The sequence below is a fragment of the Diplotaxodon limnothrissa genome, linkage group LG14 (assembly GCF_057381915.1).
Source record: "Diplotaxodon limnothrissa isolate DT_005_m linkage group LG14, D_limnothrissa_male_GT1.1, whole genome shotgun sequence".
NCBI classification, from domain to species: domain Eukaryota; kingdom Metazoa; phylum Chordata; class Actinopteri; order Cichliformes; family Cichlidae; genus Diplotaxodon; species Diplotaxodon limnothrissa.
The window spans coordinates 24,626,569-24,648,445 of NC_140609.1; the positions used below are offsets into that span (position 1 = coordinate 24,626,569).

At 39.0% G+C, this 21,877-nt stretch overlaps 2 protein-coding genes across 3 annotated transcripts in view; one reads left to right on the plus strand and one right to left on the minus strand.

The window, feature by feature from the left end:
• Positions 1–6,166, minus strand: part of arhgap35a (Rho GTPase activating protein 35a) — a 60,718-nt gene extending 54,552 nt beyond the window's left edge. Inside the window, exon 1 of the mRNA XM_085370279.1 lies at positions 5,478–6,166. The gene's annotated coding sequence lies outside the window, so the exon portion shown is untranslated. The remainder of the gene's footprint in view (positions 1–5,477) is intronic.
• Positions 6,167–7,642: 1,476 nt separating this feature from the next.
• Positions 7,643–21,877, plus strand: ap2s1 (adaptor related protein complex 2 subunit sigma 1). 2 transcript variants are annotated; one of them, XM_085370650.1, is made up of 5 exons: positions 7,643–7,721; positions 11,022–11,171; positions 11,565–11,678; positions 19,697–19,756; positions 20,346–21,877. In XM_085370650.1, the coding sequence occupies exons 2-5, from the start codon at positions 11,079–11,081 to the stop codon at positions 20,445–20,447; spliced, it is 369 nt and encodes a 122-aa protein (XP_085226776.1). In that variant the 5' UTR covers positions 7,643–7,721; positions 11,022–11,078; the 3' UTR covers positions 20,448–21,877. The 2 variants fall into 2 exon arrangements, with proteins under 2 accessions (XP_085226776.1, XP_085226775.1); XM_085370649.1 differs by lacking the exon at positions 7,643–7,721 and adding an exon at positions 10,359–10,477.

Consider the following 21,877-nt stretch of genomic DNA (forward strand, 5'->3'; position numbering starts at 1 on the left):
TAACGCTCTCTACTTTCACAAAAGATGGACATGCAACAAGTTGTATCAGAATACACAAAACTATTGCTTCACTTAAAAACATATAACACCCACAGCACATGCCACGACTTAGGACAGCAAGTACAAGCAGAAAGTTTTAAAACTCTTAAGCAAAAAAGATAACGCCTCTTGATGATATACTTAATAGTGAAAGTACAGTTTAGATCTTGTGATTATAGTTTAAGTAGCTTCCTTTAGCTGCTCCTTTATTTGCGAGGAGTCACCACAGCGGATGGATTGACATGTTTGCTTTGGCTGGATGCCCTTCCTGAAGCATCTCTCCCAGGGATTTGTGTCTCCTCCCAGCACTGAACCGGGGACCTTTCACATGTTAGGAGAATGTGTTAACCACCGCACCACACACCCACTTATACGGATTTTTCTTTTATCTCTTTCATCAAATGAGGTTACCACAACCTAAAAAAAAAAAAAATTTCATTTACTTCTCAAGAACGTTTCAGACACTCCCTCTTGGGACTGTCCAGTGTAGACTAAACCTGACAAGCAGGTGCTGGCTGGTCGTCGCTTTTCATGATCATATTTGGTACAATCTGCAGTTGCTCTCGTCCAGCCTGCTTTAACACGACCACTAACATGATGACGTCAGACTCACATTGAAACAATAAGAACAACTGGAGTGAGCCAAGTCTGCAAAACAGCTCCAATTAATCAAAATGACTTTGTTTAACTTAAAAAAGACAGACAATCTTTCACTAAAATTATTTTATACTGAATATATGGATTAAATATTTAAGTTGGTAGATTTTTTTTTTATAATACATGTACACATGCTACTGTCTTTGTGCTTGGAGCACTGACGTTTTAAGTACTACTGAATGAGGCTCAATTCTAATTTGGCTTTTCGCTAGTACTAGTTCAAAAGGAGGGTCTGTGTTAAGACTTGTCTACATCTCTCCAGAATAGTCATGACAGCTGATTGGTCAGGATTTGATTTTTTTTCTACTACCATACAGGATTTTTTCTAACAAACAGCCAATCTTTCTTCCCATTTTGCCACCATTCTTCCTTAAAAGAAGAACGAAACTGGCTCCATTGTTGCCACTTTCTAACTCCTACCCTCACCTTTGACCCTCAGCTCTCCTCTTCTCCACCCTATCCACTCCTTTTGGCCTTCCATCCCCATCCCCCTTGCATAAACACATGACCAGGCATCGTGAGTGGACTTCCTTCAGGAAATTCAGGACCACCACCGGGGGGAGAAGCTCCAGAAGAGAAAAAAAAAGTCAAACAATGACAAACACAGACTTCTCCTGCTCACTCCAGCCCAATTTTGGCTATAACGCATTAGGACTTGCGAATGAGATTAGGGCTAGGTCAGCACAACAGGTTAAGACAAAAATGAAAACCGAGTGTTGCTTTAGTGTGGGAAATGATTGTGAGCGTGTATGCATCCACAGATTGCAAACATGCTCAGAGTTATCCTTTAATACTTATGTAGGTGGATTTCAGAGCAGTCTTTTTGTTGCTTTTTTTTTTTTTTTTTTTGAGTGAGAGAGGTTTCAAATGTCTACAGGCTTTCAACAGACCGTATAAACACTGACTCATCCAAAAACCATCAGAGGCCATTATACCCTTAACATGATAATCCAATGGAGCGTGTATTTATGCATGACAAATCTCTCATTTTAAGCTAGCACCCTGCACAGTCCACAAACCTCAGAGAACTTTAAGGATAAGAACCATGTTGGCAGTGTGTGTAGGTGGTGCAAACTTTGTGCGTGCAATCATAGAAGCAGAAGTCCAACCTATTGAACTCCGGGCAGTGGCCTCGTTTTATTGGCAGAGCCTCAATCATAACATCTTATCTACGGCCATGCTGAGTCATGGAATTCAGCTGTGTCCAATAGCCAAGCAGCAGGGTTACTTATGGCTGCCATTGATTGGTTGATCCCTGAGCACAAAGCTGAAAGGGCACATACCAGGAACACAGCCTGAAGCAGAAACTGGCAGCAGTTTGTTCACACTTTGCTTTACTCAAACATCCTTGTAGCGGCCCCCCAACAAAAAACTGAAAACCCACTTTGTGGCATCACACTCTCACTTTTCCTCGTTCCTAAAGATCTCCCTTCATGTTCAGGCTCCACAGCTCTTGTCCTTCTGTTGTTTAATCGCATTTGCAAAAGAGAAAACACGGCCGTTCGTGTCCAGAGGTCACCATTCCTCTGTGGTCCTTGATGGTCTCAGTAATTTCAAACATTGTCAGCACTGTATTAATATTTTTTAAATATTAAAGTACCTCAATAGAACCGTACAGCCACCATTCAAACCACTGTTCATAACCATAGCCCTTATTTTTATCTAGAAATGTCCAACAATGCTGGATTTAACCCTAACCCTCCCTGCAGCTGTCAGACTGTACAATCAGAACTGCTGCCAACAAACATAGATTTTTACATCTGCGCTGTAACTGCAATAAGTTAATCAACCGATTCGCACTACAACCTGGTTTGCCTCTTATCTGTAGTTATTTTTATTTAATTTAATAACTGTACAGTACTCTGTTTATAGTAACTATTGTCCTTAATGTAAATATGCAATAAAAATTGTGTACGTTTCTGTTCTGTGTCCTGTATACTGTTTGTTTGTGTCTTTCTGGCTGCTGTTGAACCAAATTTCCCCTTGTGGGACAATTAAAGGATTATTCTATTCTATTCTATTTGTGTTGAACTTAAAATTCTCAGATCACTAATTTGTTGAAAAGGGCCAGTGAATAGAAATATTAGTAATACTTTCTAATCTTTTTGTTCCCTCAAAACAGGGTCATTTCCCTCGTACATAAATTGGTCAATCAGGGTACAGAGCTAAACTGGCTCTGGAACAGAAGAGGGCCACAGTACAGAGGCCTTTATATCAGCCTGTGCCCATCTGCAAATCTGTAATGAGCAAGAGAGCCGAAACAGAGGGGAGAGAAGAGAACCTCAGTTCAACTGAGGCAGGCACACTTTCTAATGGAAATTCAGATACAATCATCCCAGAATGCACTTCTCTCTGCCTAATAATCAGCCACTAGAACAAGGCAGTCATTGAGAGGAGAGTGACTGTAATCTGGTCTACCAAACTCCAAAGCTGCCCGCTATAATTAGCTCCTTTCTCCATCAAACACAGACTTACAGTGACTCGCAAGCAACCCTCTCTTGTAATACAAGAGGAAAGAGATTTAGCGAATGACGCGTTTTCTGATGAGTAGGAAAAATTTTTCCATGCTTGGCAGGTGGAGTAACTTCACTCTGACAGGTATGCAAGCAGTAAAACTGGAGCAGGTGCAAGTCCACCATTTAATTCAGCCAGCACAGTAGAAATCTAAGAGTCTGGGTCGACACTGCAAAGCGGCCCGTGCTGTGCTACAAGCCCGAGACACTTTCGCCCTATTGAAATAAACTAATCACTACTTAGCTTAGTGAATTAAGTAATGTTTCACACTACAGGGCTCAGGTAATTTCTAATTACCTTTCCTCGTTTTTTTCCCCCCCTGGTCCACTGTTGAGAAAACAAGTGAGCTGACATCTTAGATTTGCTGTAAGGAGTAAGTGTTCCTATGCTGCTTCTATTACAAAGCATGAAAAACCCTGGATTTATCTGTTCACATAATATGGGACAGAACAGTGTCCTCATCAAAGGATGCATTCTCATCTCTGGCCTACATGCTGACAAACAAAGCCTGTTCTCCTCTAATCTCGGGAACATGTTCAAGCCCAGGACTCACAACATGATCCCAGAGACAGACTGACAGGGGTGAGTGGGTATGCTGGTAGCTAGCCTGCTGCCTGGGCAAATGGCACAGCTATTAGGGGAAGAAGATGCTTCCTGGAGAGGTGTGACTGCACTGCAAAGGGCCCAATCAAGCACAGAACAGAAGTGCTGACAGCTGCTAATGCATTTACCTGAGCGCAAAGAGACCGTCTTACCAAGAAAACTTTGCATACGAGTCTGTGTGCATTTCCTCCTTAGTATGGTCTTCCTGACAAGGCTGATTAAGATCAAAGGGAGGAAAACTCATCAAAAAGCACATATTCAAGCACAGCCAGTAAATGTGTGCTTCAACCTACTTGCTTGAAAAGGATGCACGATACCAAAGGCACATACCCATTATCAAGGTTCCTGTTTTAAAATGTCTCCTTTAACTGGCAATGACACAGCAGCACAGACCAAACCAATGGATACTCTGTTTTAAGGCAACGTCATAAAGCTACACAGAGATCTCATGCTTTAAAATCAGCCATTGTCAGTCTTTAATATAGAAGGATCACTCTTTGAATTAAAAGCACTAAAGTCCAGTGGAAGGACTCCCCCCCCCCCCAAAAAAAAAAAAAAAAAAAACAGAAAGAAAGAAAGAAAGAAAAGGGGGTGGCTTCCAGGGCAGTGACCACTTTGCTGCAGGATTAGGCTGTGACACACTGGTGACTAGTCCTGGCATAAAAATAGATTAATAATGTTAACTGTCTCCATTAGGTCACCCTAACCAGCCTAGAACTTAAAGGACAAAGGAGTGGACATTCCACATTCAGTGAGCCAACATAAATATCCTCACCTGAGAAATAACTTGAAAGGTTTTAAATATTTTCTAGGAAGAACACAGCCTTTTGTGTTACAGGTTGGGTAAAGGAAATGAGGAAGTTAGTACAGGTACCCTCAGGCATTAGCCAGCTATATCAAGTAGCCAGCCCTGTGCAGCTTTGGCATTTACAAAGTTAATGATACATTCAATAAAGGTTAAAATATATTTTCATGAAGAAAACGTGGTATATTAAGACCTTAAACACGACTTAAATGTACGAAATTACAATAAACAAAGCTTTTTAAAACATTAAAAGTCTATTTTTTTAAAGCAGAGCATAGTAAGAAATAAACTGAACATGCAAACATGCTGTGACACAACTGTTTAACAATCTTCAGCCTCTCCCAAACATCCTATCTGCTCTAACCCGATTTCAAGTCCTGTTTGCCCCTTACGTTCAGACATAGCCTGGAGTTTCTCCAGGTCTGACAGACCAATGCATTCCAGGTGTTGTTGTCCAAACAATTGTAAGGTTTGGACAGGATCCATTTTTAAGACCCCCACCCCCCTCAGTCCCTTTCTCCTATATAAACGTCCCATTTAAACAAGCACACGTTAACCCCTAACCTGCATAAGAACGCCTTTTATTTTAATACACACTCGTATCATCACGCAGTCATTATGATTACTATTAACGGGCTTCAAATCAAGCCAGCCCCCGTGGAGGGGAGGGGGACTGGGGTTAACTCCCAGTTTCTTGTTACTCGCAGCACTTCACTGCAACCCAAGCTGCAATGTTAGGAGAAGTAAAATCAGGTGAACGCCTTAAAATGCCTTTTGCCAATACTAGTTAGGTCTAAAAACTGCTTATTCACACTGACTCACACACACAATCGTGGCCGAAAAGCTACAGTCTACCTACCATATCATTCCCGTTTCTGTCCTGCTCTTGTCCGCTCCTTTCTTCCTCTCCGTGCTCCTCTGCGACCCGCAGCCGGGGAAATACTTTAAAAACCAGACAAAAACACTCCCTACAAGCTCTCACATCGATTATTTTCCGCCTTTTCAGTAAACAGGCTGTCTGTCCATTGCTTCCCACATAGGGTGTTCACTTACATCAGTCTGAAGTTTTCAGACACGAGATACATAGATGGTTTGTCTTTTCTCAGTCTGGAAAAAAAATACAAGTAAATTCTAGTAAGGAAAAGGGCAGGGAAAAAAAATCCTGCTCAACTTCAGTTTTTTTCACCACGGCTGGAAACGTCTTGCGAGGAGGAGAAAAGGGGGGCCGGCGTTGGAAAGCGCTGTTTCGGTGTGTTTTCCCTTCTTGGTTCACCACCACGTTGTTTTGACCAATTATTATTTCCTTTGTTGTGTCAAAAATTTATAAAAAAAAAAAGAGTCCACAGGAAACGCGACCGCAAGGATCAGCCTTCATTTACAGAAAAAGCGCCGCTGTTGGAAGAGTACAACAGTTCGTACGAAAGCCTTGTGTGTGTGTGTGTTTTTCCCCTTTCTGATGTTAAGCCCCTTGCAGGATAAATGTGTGACGTTGTGTTTAAGTCTATTTTTTTCCCCAGCTTCCCAGTAATGGCGGCGTGCTCTTCACAGAGAGACACTCTCGCCCAGCGGTAAATATACACAATTACAACAAACGCAGACTGTTTATGATACGCTGCTCACCGCCACACTATTAAGGCGTAGCTAATGGTGACTAGTAAGCCGAGACCAACAGTGAATTTATTTGAAATGAACCATCATAATACTCTTCCATACGTGTGTATATTTAAACTAAAAAAAATAGTTGACGTATAACATGCTGAATACATTAAAGAGATATTCGAAACAACAAAAAACACACGCACACAAAGGGTGACTATGCTTTAGCTAGCAACCAGCTACTTCTAGTTACTTTAACCATTTCTGTTACTTTCTAGTTTCATTTCTTTATAGCCCTTTCTTTTATTTTAAATTGAAGAACAGCAAACTAGCTCCGTTGTCCAACATGGACTTATTTGTGAGTTGTATCAAAGTGGGGTTAATGTCTTTAATGTCTCATTTTGGATTACTGTTAAACATGAAACGGTTATTTATTTTTTCTACGCATAAAAAGGAAATGTGTTTATATTATCATGACTGTGATTAATTTATTTTATTTTGGCCCATCTGCGTTCATGGCCCCACGGCTCCCATACCACTTCCTTGCAAAACTGACCACCATTTCCCTGGACAGATTCAAGCATTAGTTATACAACACTGTGCAAAGGTCTTGAATAACCCATTCGTTTCTTTATATTTTGCCAGGAAAATGGAAATAGGTTCAGCGATTTATTGAAACATCTGTAAGGATATGTGGAAATACAGTATATAAGTATATATAAGTACAGTATATAAGGCAAAAACAAAGTTTGTACTATTCTAATGAGTGACGTCAGTAGAGTTCCCATATGTGTTTTTTAAATTTAGGTATCCTTTGACTGCGCTGGAAGTGTGTTTGAGGTTTGACTCTATATTTTTGTATTCAGGATTTCATCAGTTCCCATCAGATCCCTCACACCACTGCTGCTGAACTGCAGACCCAAACCATGACAAACACTCTACCATGTTTTGCTGATACTCTAGACACTCCCTGTTTTACCCCTGCCCTGATCTCCTCTACACACACTGATGATGATGATTTCAACTGAGAAAAACTTCAAATGTGGATTCGTCACTCCTGTTGCCACTGATCTTTTCTTCTTGTTCCCTTTCCTTAGGAATGGCTTCTTGACAGCCACCTTAAGAAGAGAGGAACTAATTACAAAATGATTTGATTGTGACAGACTGCTAGTAACAAAAGTGTCTAAAGAAACAAATTTAATTAGTCTCTAATTTTTCTGATATCTGTTATGTGTAGAAAACCAGGTGTGGTTCATCTTTTGAGTTAGGTTCCTTTTTTATGGTTGAATCATTCATAGGTCAATACTAGGTGGTTCACTTAGCATTGATCATTGGCTGAGGGCTTTTGCACAGAACTGTTGCTTAATAGTTTTAAATAGTTAATGGCTGAATCATTTGTGAAAGATTTGTTGTGCATTCATCCAAGGACTCCCACCTAAACTGTTATTGAACAGCAGAGAGAGGAAATGTTTAATGCCTTTCCTGAGAAAAAATAATCATCTTAAAGGTTAGTCCTAATTATAAGTGTTGTTCGCTGAGTTATGTGCTTGTCAAGAGTTATTGTGAAGTGTTTTCTACTTTGATTAAAGCCATTTTAAAAATTAAGGCAGAGAGTTGAGATACATTGGAGAAATATCTGCAGTGTTGTACAAGACAACAGCCTGTACTAAGAGCTCAAACAGATGTTTAGTGTCTAGCAGTGAGACCCTCTCTTGAAATTCTTTCTCTCTCCCCCTGTTAGTCCTTCCTTGAACTCTCAAGAACATGCAATTCCGATCTGGTAATCTAAACTCTGTGTGATATGAAAACAAATAGTTTGTGTGGCCGTAGAACTCAATTTATTGTTTTGAACTGGAATTTGGCACTTTAGGGGATATTTAAGACTAAACCTTCGTAAACAATAGAGGCATCGTGTTTAAAGGTTATTACTGTATTCAACCTCCTGGAGTGTTGGATAGCAGAATCAAAACATAGCAGAAAATCATTTGTAATAAAAAAAAATAGGAAAGAAATTATGTTGTTCTTACATAAGTTATTAAATTGAAGTACATAATGTGCACTATGTGTGTCCTGACAAGCTTGAATTGTGACCCATCATTAAATACACAGTCAAACAGGGTTCAAGGTGCACTGTCCTGTGTTTGAGTAAGTCCACACGCTTCTGTCCAATTGCATTACTCACTAGGTTCTCAGCAATATTTGCATGACCCCAATCACACGGACCAAGATTAGCTGGGGTCAAAGTGTGTGTTGAATAATGTGCCTCTGTTTTACATCCCTTTCGCCTACCTCCACTTGTTTTTAAAACAGGCCAAGGTCTTGCGACTATCACAAAACATTGCTATGCAGTGCTGCTTATGCGTATAATTCTTATATAACCACCATGGCAAATTTTATTTTTATTTTACTCTAAAATACGCGACAGAATCAAAACACAGCTGCAAGCATTATACAGAAGAAAAACACTGCACTTTTTGTTTAATCACTGGTTGGTTTCCTCTTTCATTTTATTATTATTTTTTCCATCCCACTTTCAGTCCTCGTTGTATCTGCAGCTAAAATATGTCTCAGTCCCAAGGGCAGCGCATTCCTCCACTCACAGTTGTGCAATCCCTGACAATCACAGTCCCCCATCCCCCCCACCTCTGACTCCCTAAACACCCAGAACAGAGGCAAGCTGTCCAAGCTGTCTGGGCAACGTTCTGCGGTGAATTGGCTGCCCAGGCAGACCAGTAAACAAACTCTGACTCTGCAGAAAACAACCTCCAAAAATAATGTAATCTCAAGAGGGTGCAAATAAGTTATATAGGCTATTGCTACTTTTCAGCCTGTAATGAGTTTGGGTATAAATCTTTTGTATTCTACAAATCTTCCTTTTTGTTCATATGTCTTTATGCTAATTATACGCAATAATCTAATATAATTAAGTGGATATAAATAAAACAGTTTGATTAACTGTGTATGTGACAAATACACTATCACGTTTGGGGACTTTTTTACATTTAGTAAGTCTGTATGTGAGCAATTTTCACCATGTGTATAAACAAATAGAGCAGACAAAAGTCTCTTTGGGCTATGATGATGTGATCTGTAGTGAGATCAGGCAGCACGTGGAAGAGAGCCTGGAGAAGTGGAGGTATCCTCGGTAGAGAAGAGGAATGAAAGTCAATAGAAGCCTGACAGAATAGACATGTGTGAATGAGACGGAGACCGATTTAACAGTGAAGGTGACAGACAGTGCACAATAGAGAAGAAGAATAGAGTGCAGGCAGGGTGGAGTGGGTGAAGACGAGTGTCAGGGGTGATTTGTCACAGATGGATAGCGGCAAGAGTGAAAGGGAAGATATAGATGTATGGTTTAGAGATGGTGGCCCTTACAAAAAGACAGGAGTCAGAGTTGAACATCCTCAGATTTTCATTGGGAGTGGGACCAGGAGGGATAGGATAGGAAATCAGTATATCAGAGGGACAGCTCGGGTGAAGTGCTTTTGAAATAAAGTTAGAGAGCCAAGGGTGTGATGTTTTGGACATGTGAGGCGGAGGGATAGGTGATATATTCGAGAAAGGATATTAAATATGAAGCTGCCAGGTAGGCAGACAACAGGAAGATCTTCGAGAAGGTTAATGGATGTAGTGATGGAGGACATACAGAGGACTGGTGTGACAGAGGAGTATGCTAGGCAAGGGGAGATAGGAGATGAAGGTAAACGATTCACTATGGCGACCCTTAAAGGGAGCAGCCAAAAGAAGAAGTGTTAACCAGTCTAAGAACTGACAGGAAATTGCCCAAGAGAACAGTGACATATTTTTAAAAATCAATTTTATAGTATTAGGATACTATAAAAAATAGATAACAAGTGAAATGCAATACTTGTGAAATTATTCGACAGGAAGTGCTTCCGGTAGTTCTTTCAGAAAAGAATAAAACCTGAAACAAACACGAAAAACTACAAAAATATTTAAAGAGATGGGCTCTTTGCTTCTCATGTGATCCACTGCACGACTCAATACGAGACGCCACACAGGGATGTTGGTTGTTGTAGTTCTATATTAAAATCCATTGCTTCTAAATGTGACAGGAAAAACTACAATCCCATCATGCAACGTGACGCAGCCATAGTTTTGCCACTTCCTATTAGCTTGGAGAAGATAGCGGACGAGCGGTCATAAAATATCGATGTATTAATGTGAAAATTATTGCACACTTACTTGGGAACCTGCTGCTTTGGAGTCTCTAAGGTTTATATTTGGGAGGCGAAAATGGTAAATATGTCTCAAACGAACTATGTTGTATTTTCTTCTCATGTCAGTAGCATTTGTCGTTTGGTTGCTAGCATCTTAGAGTTCGCCAGATCGGCTATTCCATTCAGTGAGTAGAAAACGATAAGCTAACTGGGACGCCAACAATTTTAAATCAAGATGTTTTACCAAACAACTATCAGTTTACTGAAATAGATCGATTTTATTTTGCCGAGTTCTCCGAAAACGATGCTGTCAAAATGAATGGGTGTGGTTTAGCTAACACTATGTTTAACTGTCGATAAGCTGTAGATAAGCTAAGGGTAGCTACAGTTACTTGTAATATATCTTACATATTAAAATAGTTGGATACCTAAATGGTAAGTATCTCCAAAGTTATATTATGTACGACAGCTACTAATAGGCAAAGTAAGATTATATTGTGTGTTGCTAATGAGTCATTTCTGGGAGTTTCATAATTCTGTCAGTGTCAAACTGCTTAATATTGGATGTTAAGGACAAGTAAAGAATGCCTCATTTATTTATTTTTTTGTCTTGTTTCTTACAGATCCGCTTTATCCTCATCCAGAACCGAGCGGGAAAGACACGACTGGCCAAATGGTACATGCAGTTTGATGATGATGAGAAACAGAAGTTGATTGAAGAAGTGCATGCTGTCGTTACTGTCAGAGATGCCAAGCACACCAACTTTGTGGAGGTATGGGATTAGGCAGTGCCGCATGTACCCACATTTTCTTTTTTCAAACAATTCTTTGACGTGCTAGAACAACAACCTCTTTTCTCTAATCCTGTATAATGACACAGCTGGCCCAGCTCCTTCACTACATAGATATTGCAGGCATTATCTCTTAACATGTTTTTTTTTCTATGTTAACTGAATGAAATTCTAGTGGAATACAACATCACATGAAAAGAGAACCCCTTTAGTGGATCAGGTTTTTAATGCTGTTAAAAAAAAAAATCAGCATGAATGTATGCATACTGGGTGTGTTTTACCGTACCGTGGGAGCTTCAGCCCTGGTAAATCTGCTGCTGTTGTCATAATATGCGAGATTAAGCTCTTAAGAGGATTTTTCTGTTGTTCTCACAGTTCAGGAACTTCAAGATCATTTACAGACGTTATGCTGGTCTGTACTTCTGTATTTGTGTGGACGTGACTGATAATAACTTGGCGTACCTCGAGGGAATCCACAACTTTGTAGAGGTAAATGAAACGCGCAATATATAGACCTAGTAAGTGAGCTATGATAATTTAGTTGTCATGGTCTGATGGTTTTCAAGAATGTCTCTCAATGATTTTGTTCAGAGGCTATCATCCTTCACTGGCTTGGAGCTCCTTTAGAACTTCTCTGGGTTGTAAGGATTGCAGTAAAATTACATGTAGTAAAGGTCTTTAGTAGTTAAAGTTGAAGTATATACAGTGGAAGTGAAAAAGTAAAAAAAAATATAAACTGGATTACAAAGAAGCGGAGGAAAAGAATATAAATTAGTTAAGCATTATTATGTACAGCTAAACAGAATCCACGTATTATTTACCAGCCTATATACATTTATAGCTAAATGCACATATATTTCAATATTATTTTTTAATCTTTACATAACACAGAGAACAGGAAGAAAAACAAAATCCCCTCTTGCTTCTTTCATTAGTCTCCACTGGTATTCTCAGTTTTCACCCTGGCTCAAAGCATCCCATATTCAGCAATTAAATTCTGCCATTTATTTTCAAAAATATCTTTATTTTGATATATTTCCTCTGCCCACATAATGATGCTGTTATTCAAGTATTTACCTTCCACATAATAGAGGACAATTGTAAAAACTGAATTGGTAGCAGAGATCCACTATGCTGTGATCTGACTTCCTGCTGATAAAATCTGCATAAGACTATAGAACTACAACATTATACTATAGAATGCCCTATTTTTGAAGCATATTCCCAGTAAGCAAGTATCTATAAAATAATTCAACCTGTGAAATTCAAATTTAAATATCAAATGTAGTTATGCAGATATAAACCCTTTCTTCCATGGCATACATAAGTCCAATTTTAAAAGATGATATGTTTTCTTTTTTTATCTGTTGCTTCTGAAGAGCACATCATTTAGTTTTTACATTATTATAATATTGTTTCCCAAATGTGAAAGCCATTCTGGATTTCAAATAACTCAGGTATAAAGGATGCTTTAAATTCAGAATAAAGTGCTACCTGAATTTCTGCATTTTTAAAAGTCTAACTTATTCATAGTTTTTAGTGAAGTCAGATTGTTTTCTATAAATCTGACTTAGCCGAAACTCATACCACAGCTTGTATCTATAGTTTAAACTTTTAGCATGACGCTGTATTTCAGTACAAATTCCAGAACCTATTAAAGCTATGTTTACGTCACATTCATTTTACAGTCTTGGGTGTATCATTTTTGACTAGTGTTAGTGTTATACCATGCTGGAAAAAAATGTTATCGTTAAAATATTGATAGATTTGATAACGCCTTGCCACATAGATACACTGCAGTGCCAAAAGGCAGTATTGCACTATTTTATGACCTGGCTCAAAAGTCACAGCATGAAGGCTGATCCCAGAGTTTCTAAAAACACCGATTTTATTTTAAAGTACTTAAAATTTCAGCAAAAAATGAAAGGCCAGAGAGCATAAACACAAGAAGTGCCATCCTCCTAAGCCAACCTCAGGCATGGCTTTATCCAATCTCTGTCACTGCAAGACAAGTAGAGGTTTCAGATGGGTGTACCACCTCCCCTACTCAAAAAGGTTCTTCCAAGATCCCCAAATAAAGAAAAGACCTCTCTGGAGTCTTCTGGTTCTTGATATCCTAGATCTGAAATACAAATAGGGAAAGCAGGACAATATGTGTGCCTTGCAACGGTGGCATACTTATTCCAATCAAGCTAAATCAACCCTGGAAAGAAGATTAAGCCAGCAAAAATCTCCCAGAACACTCAAAGCGCTGTATAGATGCCTCATTCACCCATTCACACAAGCACTTTCTTCTGTGCGTAAGTCCTTTCCATCTACCAATCACACACATTTATACTCCGGTTGGCTGCATGGGAGAGCAACTTGGGGTGGATTTGGCATGCATACTGGAGGAGCCAGGGATCAAACCAGTCACCAACCTTCCGATCAGTAGAGGACTTGCTCTACCTCCTGAGCTGCAGCCACTCCCATATTAAGAAAACTACTGTCTGACCACTACACAGAAAAACTTAGTCCTTTTAAAATAATTTAAATGGATTTAATCGTTATGAAGATCACACAAATTGCTACACTGCATACACGATAGTAACATGCGATCAACCCAAATTGGAGTATAACACCCGCAAACCAAAATGATTACTCAGAAATGTTTGCAACTGAAACCAATAGTAGTAACTAATAATCTCAACTAGGGCTGCCACAAACGATTATTTGGATAGTCGACTAGTCACAGATTATTTTTGCGATTAGTCGACTAATCAGATCATCATCCATTAGACGTAAAACTACAGCTTATTGCACCAGCAGCATCTGCTCTAATATAACTATCATTAGCTTACAGCTTTAAGTGTTTAAGGTCTGTGCTAACTAAAAATAAAGACAAGATGATAGTTTATTAAATTTTAATGAAATTTGCAGATTGTTTCGGTGAAGTTTAATAAACTCCTTGCTATCTAAAATATAACAGGACACCAGAGTATATTCTCGAGCATCTCACACTTCTGATAATCAGCTGTCTGCTTGATGTTTATTTAGCTGTGTAAAAACTATAACTTTAATCTCAGCCAAACCGATTTACTCAGGAACAAATAAAATACTAAAAAAAAGCCAAACAATAACATTGTTAAGTTATCTAAGTGACTTATATATCATGTTTAACCTGAGTAGCGAAAGACAGCGGTGGGTTTGAAAACAATTTGCCAGGAGTCCGGTGTTCTCACGGCTCTAGTGAGCCTAGCCCCCGCCTAGCTATCGAGCTAGTGGGTAACAGATGTCTCTGAAAACGTCAGAGCGCTTTTGAAAATATGTGGTGTCCTGATAAACTGAGCAGATATTTGAGGTTTACACAGCTACATTCTCGCCTGAAAATATGTTAAACGTTTATTTTGTGACCCAGAAAGAATAATAAGAGTAACATTAAAACTAACTAGCTGCCGCCATTGTTGGAAACTGAGCTGGGCCGCGCTATGAATTCTGGGACACAGCTTCTTCTTCTTCGGGGTTTAACGGCAGCTGGCATCCTTGTACATGCAGTGCTGCCATCTTCTGTTTCAGTCCGTTATTACACTCTTAAATCCTACTACTTATTCCTGCGTCTTTTGGGATCTTACAAAGCTTCAAACGACGCGTCGACTATTAAATTAGTCGTCGACGATCTTGATAGTCGACGTAATCGTGACTAGTCGACTAATCGTGGCAGCCCTAATCTCAACCAGAAGTGATCTGTTGTCCCCACAACATAAATAGTCACATACCAAGTGGTTCTATACCACAGAAGGTTACTATAGCCACAAAATTCAGTATCACTCCCCACGTTGATCACAGCAACAATTGTTGCTTAACACCACAGTTACCATTATTACCTGGCCAACAACAATTGCAAGTGATCCAAATGAAACTGACCAACTTCTCCAAAACACTAAAGGTCACAGCACAAAACATTCACCTTATCGTTAGGCTTAAAAAAGGCATGTTCACACAGAGACATAACTAAATACCACATGCCATCTCAAGAAAAGACCTACCTGCTATAAACACAAGGGCATAACTTTAGACTTTTTCTGCTCATAAATGCTTGGAACAATCTTGTCACTCCTCTGCTCCTCCACTTGGACCGCTAGCGCTGGCCATAACTACGGCTTGACAGACTGACCACGCGCACCACACACATACTTTTTTTTCTTCTTTTTCGAACCTTCGGATCATGTGTGTGCCGAACTGTGGAGTGGGGACCGGTTCGGATTACGGATCAATAGTGATCTGTTGCACCACTAGCCATAACTAATGAATGCCCTCAAACTGCTGTCAGAATTCCCTCCAAAATTCAATGTCGCTGGTTTCATTTTGAGCAACTCTGAACCTAAAACACCTAAACAGATACAGAACTAACTTTACCCATCTAGTCTTCAGTGGCGCATCAGGTTCGAGACAAGTTATGCTGCCTTCATGGACTTTAATCAACAGTTGATATGAGATAGTTATTTTTAAAATGGTTGAACTCCTTTGTTATCAAGCATTTAGTTTAATCAGTGATTTAGAGAGCATAGGTAGATCACGGTGATTGTCTGGACACATCAGTCAGCTTGAGTGTGCTTTCCTCTAAAGCTTAGTTTAACATCTCTTTATTTTTCTAATCATTTAGTCTTTAAATGATGTGGTAGCAATTGAAATTGTGAGCTTAAAGTACAATCTAGTGTTTGCCACTAGCTAAGACAAACAGTAGACCATTTTTTGTCCAGAGCACCCGGGAGTGAAGGTCATTTGATGTAATGTTTGACTGTGAAGGAATGCACATTACGGTATTCTCAAAATGAGCTGTCTTACTTTCTAGCTATGGAACGCCAGGACTGCCATAATGAATTAATTAAATACACCATTAAATAATTAATTAAATGTGGCAATAATTAATTAAAATTGGAATTAATTAATTAAATAAATAGTTATGACACATGTAATTAATTAATTATTGACACATTTAATTAATTATTTAATGATATATTTATTTATTTCATTTTGGCAGTCCTGACGCCTGGCTCTCGTCATGAAATAATTTTATCTGTCAGCCTCACCCATCAAACTCAGGGGGCGGGGTTAACGCTGCCCATGCAGCTTCTCTAACATTTGATTGGTTGCCGTGCAAAGTAAGTCAAAACAGGTCGATCCTAGAAAATCGATTGCTTGTGTAGACTTGGGGCAGCCAGTTATTCCAGAATGCAGATCAAATCACAGGCAGCAATGGTGGTGGTGTAGTTTTAAAATACCCCGTTTTTCTGTCACCAGCTACACTTTTAACAGTGTTTTAGCCGCGAATGTCGCAACGTATGTCTGGTCAGGTTGTCAACATAGAACATGTTTGCAAAAGTGCTCAGATGTTTTCAGAGATTTCACTAGCTCTGCTAACAGTTAGCATGCAGAGTGCACCGAGGGGTTAACCGGTTTGTTTACATATTCCACTCTCCGTGTTCCACATGTTGCATTCGCAGATTCTCATTTTCACCGAACGATCGTCTCTTTCCGCCTGGTCTTGTGTCTCTGTGCTTCTGTAACATAAAGAACGAGCTGACATTTTTCTCACGAAACCAGCGATCAGCTCAACAGACCCTCAGTTTACCTGCATGCATCCTCCTCCTCATCTGTCAGCTGTTTAACACCTGCTGCTAATTCAAGAAACACGCCTAGTTACCTGGTGATAGTCACAGTTTAACTGGGCAGCCGGTGCTCGATATAACGCAATGTCAGCGCATTTTTCTGCACAAGATAAGTAAATATAGTGTTTTCCCCGAGCGCAGAGCTGCTGGAGCTCGTTTCCTTACAGAGCACTTTATAGGCGAACAGCTTTATCAGCGGCTGATGTCCAATCACCGGCACACAGCTTTCAAACCTCAGCTGAGTTTTAGCTCTCAGTGGTTAAACGCTGGACTTCATTCACTCAGGTTCTGTCTGTCGGGTCACGTTTACTTCGCTGTTTTATTTACAACTGAGCAAATCGGTTTGGCTGAGGTTAAAGTTACGTTTCATAACTGCATAGTTTCACAGACGTTTAATGGTTCACTGGCACATGTGTTAGACTGAACTATCATCTAAATATCATCTGTTTTTTTAATAGTTATTCAACTGTATTCTAAGCACCAGCTGTCTGTTAGAATGTGATTTTTTTTTTCTCTCTCTGTTGGCAGAGGTATAAAAATGCGCAGGAAAATCTGACATGCATGGCGAACTTCACCGACGATATTTAGGGAGGAATAAACACACATCAAACATAAATGAACCATTTGTCTGTCTCCATAATTGAGAGAATTTTCTCTTCTTATGTCAACACTCTCTCTCTTTTTTTTTTCTTTTTTTTTTCTTTTTCGGTCATGTTATGTTTACCTGTCAAAGGCTTGTTACAAACTATGAAACACATTGTGCAGACTTCTGGATGTTAGAAGAAAACTAATACTGCTCATGAATGAGACTAAAGGCAGGAAGGTGTCCTTTAAAACTAAACATGTTAATAGGACCTCCCTGTTTATATCATAGTTTATGATATAGCACGTGTATTTCAGTAATAGCCTGCTGAGGCCACTATACGTGCTGGCCTCATATCAAATGTGAAGGCAGACTGAGTCTATGTTTGACGTTTGTTTATATCTAATCTTCCTTTTCAAACATTTAAACAGCAGCGAGTCTGCAGCTGAGGGAATACAAATTCAAATTGTCGGAACAGGTTTGCTCGTTTCTTGGATTCATTTGGTGATTTATTAAATGTATAACTGTTATTCTAATCTGCTGCTGAGTCTCTTACACTTTTCTTTATGCTGTATATTTTCACGTCTCTGGAATAGTTGGCAGTTAGATAGTCAGCTGGGAAACTTTGTGTTAACTCATGGAGCTGAGGATATCGTGGATATGCTGACCTCGCTGCGTGGTGTACAGAGCGAGGTCAGCATGATTAATATTCACAATAAAAATATTAGCCGAACATCATGAAGTCTGTATGTGTTTCATAGTGTCGAACAACCTTTGTACAGTTAAAGCCAGCAGTTACTACATGACGGAAACACCAACGTTATCTCTTTTATGTGTTTATACACAGGTCACGCTGATTACTGAACAAAAACCCAAAGATCAGATGTTAAACAGATTTATTTGCTCTCTCTCCTCCTTAAACATGTTTTTAATGTTAGTTATAATTCAGAATTGGCGACTGAAACACGTAGGACACATAAGAACATCAGGAAATAAAACATCGATAAATATAACCTCAGTAAAAGAAGTCAGCGGGGGTTACTACAGCTGTGTACCGGGGCCTGCGCTTTGTCGGTGGGATTGCTTGCGAGGCGAGCGGGTCTATCCCACGCTTTGCCGTGAGACTGGGCAGACATCTCCGAAATCATCGAAACACTTTTGCAAAGAGGCTGTATCTTGACAAACCGACCAGACACATGAAGATTAAACCACTACATTCTCGGCTAAAAAAATATTAAAACGGTATTTGGTAACACACAAACAGGGTTTTTCAAAGCTCAGTTCTGTTAGCTTCCACATGCCGGTTGTTGTGTGCTAGAAACAATGGCCACCAGGCCAAAGCAATGGTTTTGACTCGATCAGCGTTAACCCCGCCCCCTGAGTTTGATGGGTGAGGCTGACAGATAAAATTATTTCATGATGAGAGCCAGGCGTCAGGACTGCCAAAATGAAATAAATAAATATATCATTAAATAATTAATTAAATGTGTCAATAATTAATGAAATGTGTCAATAATTAATTAAAATGTGAAATACATAAATAATTAATTAAATGTGTCAATAATTAATTAATTAAATGTGTCAATAATTAATTAAAATGTGAAATACATAAATAATTAATTAAATGTGTCAATAATTAATTAATTACATGTGTCATAACTATTTATTTAATTAATTAATTCCAATTTTAATTAATTATTGCCACATTTAATTAATTATTTAATGGTGTATTTAATTAATTCATTATGGCAGTCCTGGCGTTCCATATCTAGCTGGCAAGCTTGTTATTACATAAAGCCCCATCTAAACACCAATGAAGGGTTTTTAAAAAAATTATTATTATTTTAGTCAGTGAAAATATTCTCATAAAAGATACCATGCCACACTTTCTATTAGCTCACAGCAGGATTTGCTCACAGGCTGGTTTTAACATTCATTGTAGCAAATACAAGGGGTCAGTAATTCTGGCTTTGTAAATGAAACCGTATCACTGCTCGAAATGATCTCCTGTGGAAACGAGATGAGGCCAGACTCACATTAATTTTAAATGGCCACATTTTAGATGTAGTAGATATAAGTGTATTACATGGTTTTCAAGTGGATTCTGCTGCTGCTACAGCATCACATAATTTCTGCACTAGTGCATCACATTAAGGTAGGTAGGTGTGTGTGTGTGTGTGTGTGTGTGTGTCTGTCTTACTAAAGTAGTCTGTTTGGATTCTTATCTGATTGAATTGAAAGTCTGTATTTTCAATTGCTCCTTTGCTTCTTGGAAGGTGCTGAATGAGTATTTCCACAATGTGTGTGAGCTGGACCTTGTGTTCAACTTCTACAAGGTAAGCATATTGAGAAGTGAATTCTTCCCCTTTGTTTTTAAGAGTCTTGATATCCAATTAAAAAGAACTTGAACAGAGGAGGACAAAAGAGAGCTCTGAAAGTGCTTTTTTTAGTATAGTGCCATGGTAACTGATATAATAATCACAGGTTTTTTTTTCTTTTTGATCTTAAATACTTTAGTGGGGGTGGATTCTTTTTTCTTTTCATAAATGCTTAAACTCCCTTGACCCACCTGCCGCTAGTGTTAATTGCTAATTACCTAAAAAGCATGTGAACATCCGCCCACATGCTTTACTCTAACACCGCTCATGTATGACATGGCCAGAAACCAACAAATAAGGTAAATCAGCTGTTGACAACTACAACCTCTTTCACAAACTACAACACACCTGAGAAAAGCAGGTGATGGAAAGAAGAGTGACTCATCTTGTCAGGTTAATTTCTTTGTCACTCTGGTTATTTTTACACAATGATGACAAATAGCAGGCTGGATGACTACTTTGTGATATTTGTACTCTGTTTTGAATCATCTTAATATCCTCAGTTTCATCACAGTGTTGGGCTCTGTCCTCTGAATTGTGTTTTAAGGTGTACACGGTGGTGGATGAGATGTTCCTGGCGGGGGAGATCAGGGAGACCAGTCAGACAAAGGTCCTCAAGCAGCTCCTCATGCTCCAATCACTCGAGTAAAAAAGAAGAAGAAGAAAAAAAAAGTCTATAACCATCTATCTTACCTGGATACTAATCTGCTGCCCTGGCACCCAAAACATCTTGCTCATTTTTTTTGTATCAGTCTGAAATGGACATTTGTCATGTTCCTGTCTCTGCACAGCCAACATTTACCGGGACTTCAAGGGAAAGGGGGGAGGGGGTGTTTAGTAAAGAAGATTAATATTGTTTAAATATGGATATGAGTCCAATTAATCTTTTGTCACAAGTCTATATGTTGCAATATTCTGCACCCGTCTTACTGGTGAGGATGTTTTGAAGGCTATACAGCACATTTCAACAAGTTAAAATTACATATACTGCCTTAGTTACACTCAGCTGTATTCTGTTTTTCTTCTTCCACAAGCCAGTGGCCACAGAAATGAATTATTCCTGTAGTAACCACAAAGTAATTGCATCTATCTCTGTGCAGTGTGGAAACAAGTGTCACACTGCTCTCTTCTGCCCTCCTCTCATTAACCTAAACATGTATTTAATGGCACTACTGTGACTAACAAGCACCATAGAGACTGCCTATAATGACCCCTGTGCATTGAGAAGTTATAATAGCCTCGCAGCCTTTTCTATAAGTAATGTTAAGCAGGTCTTGGAAGTTTTAGGATATTCATCATGGCTGCTGCGCAATTTATATCTGGATTGGAGTATAGGCAAACTACGGAAACCTCTTCAGACCAGTTGACCCAGCACAGCTAGTTCAATTGAATGGAGTGTGCTTAGAACGAGTGTCGTTCTGACAGTTTGTTATGGCAACCTGTGCTGTCCAGACGTCCTCATGGCTGATGGTGGTCAATAGTATAGGTCATGTTACATCCAATGGTTGCACAGTGGTATGTTGTGATGATTTCGGTTGCTTTTGAAATAATCTTTGTCATTTAATGCAGCTCGTTACATCAAATGGTGCTGGTTGGTTACTCTTAAGAACACTTAAAACTATCCCTAGATACAGAAGGTATATTTTACATAAATCAGTAATGTAAAAATTGCTTTGTATGGTGTGTACATACAGTGTAGCCTGTGTTGAATATTGTGAACACAAATAGTTCCTGCTCACAGTATTTCCATACATTCCTTTGGCATTGCATAAAATGAGTTGAATTTTAAATTCCTCTTAGGAAAAAAAAAAAAAGCTTTTACTCACATCCTTTTGCTCAGCCTAAATCTTTGACATGGTCATACTAATTTTAACCATATCTATTCACAGGTCTCAAAGGTGGTTTCATATATTCAAGTTTTGTATTTTATTTTATTTTTTAAAATTACGGTAGTGAAATATGTACTGCTTCCCTTCTTGTCCACCTGTGAGTTTGTTGATGAAAGTGATGCGTGTAGTACTGTCTCCTGTTCACTTATGCCAGTATCTCCCTCTTTGTGTAAATAATAAACAGATGAAG